Source organism: Gopherus flavomarginatus, chromosome 14 (genome assembly GCF_025201925.1).
Source record: "Gopherus flavomarginatus isolate rGopFla2 chromosome 14, rGopFla2.mat.asm, whole genome shotgun sequence".
Lineage (NCBI taxonomy): Eukaryota > Metazoa > Chordata > Testudines > Testudinidae > Gopherus > Gopherus flavomarginatus.
Window position 1 is genome coordinate 32,890,805 of NC_066630.1, and position 10,106 is coordinate 32,900,910.

At 43.9% G+C, this 10,106-nt stretch overlaps 2 protein-coding genes across 2 annotated transcripts; both read right to left on the reverse strand.

Annotated features, from left to right (window-relative positions):
- Positions 1–1,024: 1,024 nt before the first annotated feature.
- LOC127034176 (ferritin heavy chain A-like) lies at positions 1,025–3,668 on the reverse strand. Its single transcript, XM_050922750.1, has 4 exons — positions 3,558–3,668; positions 2,347–2,493; positions 1,739–1,864; positions 1,025–1,180 (listed from the first exon to the last, which is right to left on the reverse strand). The coding sequence occupies exons 1-4, from the start codon at positions 3,657–3,659 to the stop codon at positions 1,025–1,027; spliced, it is 531 nt and encodes a 176-aa protein (XP_050778707.1). The 5' UTR covers positions 3,660–3,668.
- Positions 3,669–6,916: 3,248 nt separating this feature from the next.
- On the reverse strand, positions 6,917–9,252 carry LOC127034173 (ferritin heavy chain B-like). The gene is made up of 4 exons (XM_050922747.1): positions 9,160–9,252; positions 8,215–8,361; positions 7,592–7,687; positions 6,917–7,072 (listed from the first exon to the last, which is right to left on the reverse strand). Exons 1-4 carry the CDS (start codon positions 9,250–9,252, stop codon positions 6,917–6,919), a joined length of 492 nt encoding a protein of 163 aa, XP_050778704.1.
- Positions 9,253–10,106: the final 854 nt, after the last annotated feature.

Genomic DNA, 10,106 nt, shown 5'->3' on the forward strand with positions numbered 1-10,106 from the left:
AAGTGGAGAAAAGTGTTGAATTCTGTTCTGTACAGCAGATGGGAGCCTATGGCATTTGGTTTACAGCTATGGTGTCCAGCATGAGCTAACTATTACAAGCTAAGCTCACCTCTAAGCACTACAAACAGTATGAAAGCTAAGCAGGCAGTGGGCTGTCCCCTCACACTCTCCTTTGCCCAGCAATATGGTACCTGGTTCTAGGTTGCAAGGAAGAGGGAATATCTGAAAATATTGATCCTTGCTGTGTACTTGAGCTCCTCTGGCAGGAAGCTCTAACTGCAGCTCTCAAAAAGCTAACACCAGAGCCCTGCACATGTGCAGAATCCATCTACACTTTAGACTAAGCAAGTTTTGTCTTTTAAAAAAAAAAAAAAAAAAAAAAGAAGACAACCCTGTTGCACAAAGCATGTCAGACCTCTTCTGAGACAGTACATGGACAGCACTAGCCGAATGCTTTCTAGCTGCTTACAGGGGCAGGTTACGTTACCTAACATTCTGCCCAAGCAGAATCCTAGAACAAAAAAGTTTTCAACTCAGTACCTGCAGCAATCCTTGTGAGTACCTCATTGATGACTCTCCAGTTAGTATTCCTGCAACAGTATAACAGTCTTGGGTAGTAGGCAGAGATCCAGCTTAGCTCTTAAGTGACTTTAAGATACACTTATTTGCAGCTGTAGTAGTTTCCTGTTTAGCCTACCACTCATGGATTAAGACAGCAAAGAATGGGAATGACCATCCAGTTGTGATGGAGTGTGTTACCTTCCAGGTGTATGCTATAGTGAGCACAGCCAAACAGCATGTTATTTTATTTACAGTAATTGCTAGGGCACTCACTGGATGTGCAGCTGCTGTTAGTATGTGTGGTGTAGTTAGCAACACTCATTGAAGCCAATTTAAACACACTAAGAAAGGGCAATGTCATGTTACAACTGAAAGCCATGTTTTATTCACAGTATTTAGCTCAATTCTCATTTCCTTTGCATACAGATGAGCCACCAGGTAAGCAATATCCCTAGAGTTGAGTTCAACTGCTCTCCTCTAGGGTGAGCTTGTCAAACAGGTACTCTCCCATGCCATTCTGGGGCACTCCCAGGCGCTTCAGGTTGGTGACATGGTCTCCCAGCTGCTTGATGGCCTTCACCTGCTCCTCCAGGTAGTCAGACTCCAGAAAGTCACACAGCTGCAAGAGAAGCAGAGGGTTAGGAGGACTATGCTGGTTACAGATTTTTGTAGCTCAGTCATTTCAGTCACACTTCACAGCTGCAGGTATCTCATGGCATATTCCCAAGGTGGGACATCCATTTTCAGGGATAATACTGCCTCTGGTACTGACTTTAAGCCTAGGTGAGGTGTCCAATAAGGAATTGTAGGAGGTGGGAACAAGGAACATGCAGAGTCACTGTATTAACCTCAATAAAGGCAAAACAAAACCCCAATCCCTTTTAAGATTAGAGCTCAAGGAAGATCAGGACATACAGTCACCTTAATCCAAGCCCTAAGAGTAGGGAGAGGCAAAACATAAGCAGAGGTGAAGAGCAAAGAACTGTGAGGGGTGGTCCAGGAAGGGTTCTCTCCAGTTCTTGATTTATGGCATGTTTCATCTTTACCCCCACCCACCACACCCCCGTGATTCATTTTGAGGAGAAACTAAAGTTCAAATTCTGAACCTTTCCTACTTGTCTCTGTGCCAAAGGAAACAGCAATTGCCATTTTCCCCTTCACTAGGGAAGTCACTCACATGGGGGTCATTCTTCTCAGTAGCCAGCTTGTGCAGGTCCAGCAGGGCCTGGTTCACCCTCTTCTCCAGCTGCAGGGCACACTGCAGGGCCTCCAGGCTGTTTCCCCACTCATCCTGCTCTGGTTTCTGTAAACCAGCAATAGAATGGAAACATTTGCACTATTAGAAATGGATCCCTGCTTCCTTCATCTAGGAGAATTACCCCATTTGCTTAGCTCCTTGCTCTGCTGAACCACAAGAGAGGCAGCATTAGAAAAGCAGCAATTTTTCTGACCCAAACACTTGAGAATTAACAAAGGGTCACTAGCTGTGCAGTTCCTCTCACACAAAGGACACTTCAGCCATTGGGAAATAAAAAACTATAGTAGTGTCCATTTGAAAACCACAGAGCCCAACACATGCTAGGTAAGAAGCAGGAAGTAAAAAGTTTTATTCTTCAAATGAGCACCAGGACAATGGCCTGATCAGGTAGTAGATTATGGCTCTTTTATAGAGGAGAAATTGATGCCTACCAGCCTATGCAGGTTCACACAGCAAGAAATGCTGAGCTACTGTCATAGAATCTTCATTCTACTCTCCTGTTTGGATAATTACTGACAGTCTCTCACCTTGATGTCCTGTAGGACAATACGTCCCCCTCGTTTGTTCTGGTATTTCAGGAACTTCTCTGCATGCTCCCACTCCTCATGGGACTGCTCCTTCAGGAACTGGGCCATATGCTTCAGGGCCACATCATCACGGTCAAAGTAGTAGGACTGGGGAGGAGGAGGAGGACAGGAAATGAATGACATTTGACAGTAATAAAGCATCACACCACAGGAAGTTTCTCACTGTGAAGAGACTATTCATGTGGCTTTCATTCTTCTGGGCAGCAGCTCTTCAGCTGCAGGGAATAGATCCTTCCCCATACCTTCACTATGCTTACCTACAACAGAAAGAAGCAAGCTATACATCTTCAGATGAAGCCAGATACAGAAAGAAGGACTTATTAAAGGCCTTCCCATACTCCAGAACATACAGAGAACCTAAATCCTTTTACTTCATTCACATAGCCCAGTGCCTCACATTCCTGCAGGACATTCTCAAGGCAAACAAACATGTAGTGTTTCAGGGCTATACAGGTGCAGTATTGATTACTGGGTTTGCAAGTCAGAAAGCTACTTAGAAAAAGACTGGAAGAGCATACCCCTTTTTCTACCAGATCCCAGCTGTATAAAGTTTGCCAGCCAGTGCTAGGTTGTAACAACTCACAGATGCTTACAGACTCTTCTTCCCACAGAAAGCTCTAAATTAAAGCAATACCATTAGACAAAAGAATCTAGTTGCTAGTTTCCACCCCATACATTTAACAGGGCTGGGAGTTGTTTGTGCTGTTATATAGACAGATCTCCCCCACCCCATGGAATCATTTTCTGACCAACTTTGCAAGTTACAAATAAGAGGAGAACCATTTCTAAACTGTGGCTTAGGAATAAGCAGTTGTCCAGCCTGAAGATATTTCACTAGCCACTGAATTAATAAAGGGAAAGGATTAGTGGTTCAAGAAACAAAGATGAACATAATGATCCTTCCTGATCTTGAAAAATCAGTCTAAGGTTAGTAGTTTAACAGCTGATCTAGAGACCTCTACATAAGGGAAATTTTTATCTTGTCTTAAAGTTTCTTCAGGAACAGCTACTTGGAAAAGGTACTCAAGGGATTCAACCCAGATAAGAGAAACCTCAAACTTATTTTAGTATGAGAACATGAATGCCCTTAATGCAAAACTCACACTCAGTTTTAGATACACAGAAACACTAGAGAAGAGAGAAACACTCACCAGGGACAGATAGACATAGCTAGCATACAGCTCCAGATTCACCATGAGGTTCACAGCAGCCTCACACTCAGCATGGAAATTCTGACGCACCTGGGACTCCATTCCTCTCTTTGTGAGGTTTAGCAGTAAATTAACTCTAGAACCAAGATGTAGGCAACCACTACCAAAAACAAGACCACAACCTAGGCCTTCACAGTTACTATTAATGCCCTTCTGAGTCACAGGTGGGTGTGATTGGCAGCTGTTGCTGTCCAATGGAAATCTCACTCACATCAAGGAACCAATGAGCACCAAGGGTGAGGCTGTTCCTGACTTCCCACAGATGAAGGGATGAGTCAGTAATATGACTTGACCTGTTACAATGACCACCCCTTTGGTGTATGGCAGCCTGACACAGAGTGACAAGCTCAGCAAATAAATCCAATAACACCCTGTGGGGAAAGAAAGAACAGAGGTGCTAGGGGATGTCTGGAGGAATGTTTATATAGGTGCTGAGTCACCATGATAATAGAGGCTATATAAATGCCCATACAGAATAGATACACATGAGATTAGATACATGTTCCTTGGCCTGTACATGGCTTCTCATTTCTCATGACATTTCCCAAGGAACACCAAAGCCTCTCAGGTATCTGAAATGTTGCTTAATGCAACTCCCTGTTCTGTTCTATGGAGGACTCTGAAATCCCCTCTCTGTTCAGATCTGTCTCTAGTTGGCTGGAGTTTCTCACAGGAGAGACTGTGGTAGGAATGTGCAAAGGCTGGAGCACCACAATGGAGTGTAAACGGGGATTGCGCCTTCCCTTATATTTGTGCAGCACCTAGCTCGTTATGAGAACTACAAAGGAAAAAATAACAACAGCCAAAGTACAACCGGGAGAGGACAACTCAAGCAGAGCAGTGGAGACCTAAGGGAATTAGAGGGACACAAGAGGAGCCCCAGGGATATGGATTGGAGCAGCCAGCATATATGAAAATGGCAATGATTCCAACAAGAACAGCCATCTAACTGTTGTTGTGGCAATGCAAAAACAGAATATCCTGCATCCCACTTATTTTGCAGAGGTCTGTTCCTCCCGGCTAATGTCAATGCAGCAAGTCTGACAGACAGCATTGCAAGAAGTGACTGAATACTCAGAAACCCAGCTACAGGCAAAGGTGCTGGGATTAGGGGTGATGCCGCACCCTCTGGCTTTATGTGGATTCCATTATATACAGGGTTTACAGTTTGGTTTAATGGCTCTCAGGACCCCCACTATGAAACTTGTTCCACTGTCCCTGGCTGCAGGATCCAGTTTTCCCCCAAACAATCACAAGTTCAGGGCCGCTGGGAAATCCCTCCCTCTGCCATCCATATTTCTTAACCACAAAATTTGAAAACAAAATGAAGCACATCCTGATAGGTCTTCTCTTCCATTCATTCCTAGGCAGCAGCTCTTAGCATCTGGAATGGATTCTGCTGCATACCAGAGCCACATCAGAGAAGAAAGTGACAGATGACCCTTTGGATACTGCATGCAGCGGAGGGATGTGGGAGTCAAAGAATGGAGTTTCTGAATAGTCTGTAAGGGCAATACTCCATTTACATAGAATCTCTCACATATTAAGCTGTCTTGGAAATCTGTTCCTCCAAATTAAACATAGACTTAAGCAGGATTCCCTTTGTAAACAACTTCAAAGAGACTGGGAGTCACAAAATGTCCCTTGACACTGAGCAATGAGTTGTAGAAAATCAGTGACCTTGAACACTGGTGCTGGTACCAGATCTCACATTAGGGGGAGGGGGGCAGCAGAAAAGGCAAAGAGCAATACTGACCCTGTTACTCTTCCCGTTATCACAATGCTAGAATATGAGGTTATACAGAGCCTATCTTTCAATAACCATGTGTTAATCGAGATCCTCATGCGTCCATGTAGCTCTACGGTGCTGTTACTCCGTGCAGGATATTTGAGGGCAAACAGGTTTCAAGCTGTCACCTTCTTTAAATCTTTAATTGCACCTTCTCTAACTTCTCAACAAAGATAATGTAATGTCTTCTTCAAAACACAGCTCTCTTTGAGTAGAAAGAGGCTATTCCAAAAGCACCTATCACCCTAAGCCAAGAAAAAAAACCCTAACAATGGAAACTAGGTTCTCTTTTTTTGTTTGTTCTTGCTCCTTCCCCTACTTTGGAAGGCAGATGCCCTGAGTGTTTGAGTCCCTCCCCCTTTTCCCTCCAAAGTAATAGTTTCTCTCTTTTACCCTGGCAAAGAGTTTTGTACACAGAACAAAGATCCTGTCACAGAACAAAGGAGCAAGACTGCACCTTTGCCTCCTGACATGTATTTACAATACTAGCCTGAAGCAGGTGAGTAGGTACCAGCCAGAGCGAATATACATATATAGTATCCAATGAAAGGATGGTCTAAGCAGGAGAGACCTCAGAGACCACCCACATGCACAGAGATTTCCTGGCTCAGGCTGAGTAGCAAGCATATGCAACAGTGAGTGGGTCTAGCCTCAAGTAACAAAACTATCTTGGGCCTATGTGCTCCCACAACCAGGGGGTTTCTAAACCTAGTCACACTGATGGCACAATTTCCTCAGCTATTGGGAAGCTGGGTCCACTACTCCCACACTTACAGCCTGACATCAGATGATTGATGGCAGTGTTCTTGTATTATTCCTTTTGTCTTGAGCCTCTACACAACTCATTCGGAGTGCAGCTCCTCAGGAGAAGAGAGGGTGTTCTGCCTTTCCTTTATATCTCTCTCTCTCACACACACACACACACACACACAGAGTATCCAGTTATCCTACCCCGCTATCCCAACTAGCTAGTGATGGACCATGATTAGTAGTCAGCTTCACAGGGGTTTATCATCATTCAAAGGCATTGACTGTAGAGCACCAGGCTTATACCTATAAAGGACAGGGGTAGAGGAAACACTCATGTGGCAGCACTAGAGATAGTCCTTATCCCTTTTTGTGGGGCAATAATGGCCTCAAACCACATGTTAAATGGCACACGTGCCTATTGTGGGATGCAGCTGCCATTTATGTACATAGGATCCCTTCTGTATGATTTGATATTAACACTAGCAGCTTAACAAGTCTTCAGCTGTGACCAAGAAAGTGTGGGCTTGTAGCAAACCAGGCATGGCCAACAGCCATCCATACATCATGTGACATACAGTCATTTCTGTCAGTCCCTGTTGCCAGGGGCTCACAACAATGATGAGTTTAATTAGAGCACCCTGTAAGCAAAGTCAGATGAGCCACAACAGAGCACCATATTTTATTCTCATACATTGCAAATAAGGCAATACAACTATGCACTGGTGAGCCAGTACAGTGGACTCGTTCTACACCATGAAGTTCAGCTGCTATCCCCCAGGGTGAGCTTGTCAAACTGGTACTCTCCCATGCCATTCTGGGGCACTCCCAGGCACTTCAGGTTGGTGACATGGTCTCCCAGCTGCTTGATGCCCTTCACCTGCTCCTCCAGATACTCAGACTCCAGAAAGTCACAAAGCTGCAAGAGGATTACAAGCAGGAGTTAGAAGCACAGATTTTTAGCCATTGCAGGTACTCATTAAATGGCATTATCTTGTGAGGGGACCTCAAGTTTGAGAGACGAACAAGTCTGTCGTTAGAGCTCTCTTACTGTCTGCAAAGAAGCCAGTCTGGATCATGTCCCTGGCAATGGGGGCTGTATGAATTTTGGAAGGTGTCCCATCAGTGCATGAGAAGCTGTCCAGTTTCCTAAAGGAGCTGCAGCACAGGGCATGACATACGGTGTTGTCATATACCTATATGACAACAGACTGGACTCTTCTTCTCCATCATCTTTATAATAGAAATATTCACCCTTCCATCACACCTTGAGAAAGGAGACTTGGGAAATATGTTCTAACACTTGCCTTTTGGAAGGGTTGCCCTACATAGGTCCCCCTATGGCCTATTCTGCTTCCCAAATCCACCCCAGTTGTCCTTTCTGAACCACTGTAGGGAAAGGCAGCTGTTTTCCCCTTCTTAATCACAGTTCACTCACCCAGGGATCATTCTTCTCAGTAGCCAGGGCCTGGTTCAGAGTCTTCTCCAGCTGCAGAGCCTCCAGGCTGCTCCTCCGCTCATCCCACTCTGGCTTCTGTGCCAGAGAATAGATTCACACCCTGCAGTGAGATACTCTAGCCTTGCTTTTCAGAAACAGCATTTTCATTTACAAAGCACAAGTTTTCATTCCTTGGAAGCTGCATTTATTTCAGTTTTCTTTCCTCATGACAGGGGAAGATAAAGCAGTTAGGTGCAGGGAAATAGCAAAAGAGAAAAGTTTCTCCTGGCCCCTCAAGGTCTGTCATAGCTCATGTACACAGTCCAGTATTAGTCATTTGAAGCTCTAATCACTGAATAATGTCCAGCGCTACACCAGCTGTTGCAGTTCCAGCCCTAGTCTTTCAAAAAAAAAAAAAAAACCAATGTCCTATGTTATCTTTTCTTCTTCTGCTAACTGAGACCTCTTCCGTCACTGAGAGGCCTATGGTCGATTATGGGGAGATGACTTTTTTTGGCAAGGCCAGCATACCATGTTCTGTGCTATTCCCCTATTACTTAGCCCATTTCCCTGGGGAGTTCAGACAAGCAGTTCCATTCTTGGATACAGAAATTCTCTCCCACTTGGATGTCCTGAAGGACAATACGCCCCCCTAATTTGTTCTGATACATCAGGAACTTCTCTGCATGCTCCCTTTCCTCATGGGACGGCTCCTTCAAGACCTGGAGCACGTGCCTCAGGGCAGCAGCATCACGGTCAAAGTAGTGAGATTGGGGAGATGTAGAAGATATTAACAAAGACCTTTGTCATGTGATGTCAGATACCCATGGAAAATTTTCCTTCTAATACACAAAGGGGAAGTTAACTCTAAAGAGAGTTATTCCCAGTTAAATCCACACAACCTAACCCATCATACTTCTGTGTGAGGTTCATGTTCATAGCAACCTCAGAAGAGCTTTTGAGTGCCTGAATTTGACAATCTTCTAGACCCAGCAGGTATACTTCATTGCTCTCCTTGGGAAGTAAAGTATTAAGCAGCATATTCTTTGCATTGAGAGAGTTAGTTAACTCCCCCCATAGCCAAATTATTGTGTTTTATAGAAACTGAGATAACCCTAATTAGTTATTTAGGAGTCAGAAATTCCCACGCAGCTTTGCATACTCAGTATAGCTAGTTACCATACCAGTCCAAAGAGGATTTAATATTACTAGAGCAACTCTTTTAACTGAAATATTTAAATGGTTAAAGGGGGTCAGGGAGAAGGCCACATTTTAACATGAATCCCGGTAACTGAAGTCAGCTTTGGAAAAAGAGGTTCTATGAACATAAAGCTCAAAGCATTCTAGTAAGCTGTTCTTTTAACCCCAACCCAACCCATTTGGAACTGACTGCAAGAGAGCTTTCAAGAAGAAGATGTGGCATTTAGCAGGGTGTCAATGTAAAAACTGATAAGTTCTATATTTTTAAATGATGTATTACTTAGTAAGTTTTAAAGAAATGGCTTCATATGTCTCTCAAGAACACTTCTATCTGCTTCCTTTGCTCTGAAAGAAAAATAAACTCTCAGCATAGACAAATAGACACCACTGGCATACAGTGCCAGGTTTACCATACAGTTCACACCAGCCTCACACTCAGCAGGGAAGTTCTGGGACTCCATTCTTTCATAAAATAGAAACTTTAGCAGTAAACCAAATCTTAAGATAACTTCCATTCAAACACTCTCATACAAAATCCCACAACTCACCACCACCACAAAGCCTCTGTTTCCACAGCAGGTTTTAATGGTGTTCAAAGCCAGGTGTGGGTGTGATTCACTACTATTGATGGCCTATGGAAACATCCTTCCTTACTATAGAAATCAGTAAGGACTGTGGGTTGGACTGAAGGGCCCTTGCCTCCCTTTGGAGAGGGCATAGGAAAGAGGGACACTACTGAGAGCATTTTATCTAATCTAATCATCATAGGGTCTCAACGTATTCCCCCAAACATCCTATTACCATTCCTTCCCTTGCTCACAAAGCCTTGTGAGGAATTAGATTAATCTGCTGAACTTTGCTCATTTGTCCCCCCTGTCTGTGTGGCCTACACCACTGATGTTAAATGTGGTAATAGGCCATGTCATGTTACCTGTGGAAACTGAGAAACTTGACACCCTGCTAAATGCCACATCTTCTTCTTGAAAGCTCTCTTGCAGTCAGTTCCAAATGGGTTGGGTTGGGGTTAAAAGAACAGCTTACTAGAATGCTTTGAGCTTAGTTAACTCCCCCCATAGCCAAATTATTGTGTTTTATAGAAACTGAGATAACCCTAATTAGTTATTTAGGAGTCAGAAATTCCCACGCAGCTTTGCATACTCAGTATAGCTAGTTACCATACCAGTCCAAAGAGGATTTAATATTACTAGAGCAACTCTTTTAACTGAAATATTTAAATGGTTAAAGGGGGTCAGGGAGAAGGCCACATTTTAACATGAATCCCGGTAACTGAAGTCAGCTTTGGAAAAAGAGGTTC

Bases quoted from the DNA above. Each gene is read 5' to 3' on its own strand.
- LOC127034176 (XM_050922750.1), bottom strand. From the start codon at position 3,659: ATGGAGTCCCAGGTGCGTCAGAATTTCCATGCTGAGTGTGAGGCTGCT. The intron at 2,494-3,557 runs GTGAGTGTTTCT...CCTCCTCCCCAG, and splicing joins GCTATGTCTATCTGTCCCTG to TCCTACTACTTTGACCGTGA. The intron at 1,181-1,738 runs GTGAGTGACTTC...CTTCTCTTGCAG, and splicing joins CTGAGAAGAATGACCCCCAT to CTGTGTGACTTTCTGGAGTC.
- LOC127034173 (XM_050922747.1), bottom strand. From the start codon at position 9,252: ATGGAGTCCCAGAACTTCCCTGCTGAGTGTGAGGCTGGTGTGAACTGT. The intron at 8,362-9,159 runs CTGAGAGTTTAT...ACATCTCCCCAA, and splicing joins GTGGTGTCTATTTGTCTATG to TCTCACTACTTTGACCGTGA. The intron at 7,073-7,591 runs GTGAGTGAACTG...ATCCTCTTGCAG, and splicing joins CTGAGAAGAATGATCCCTGG to CTTTGTGACTTTCTGGAGTC.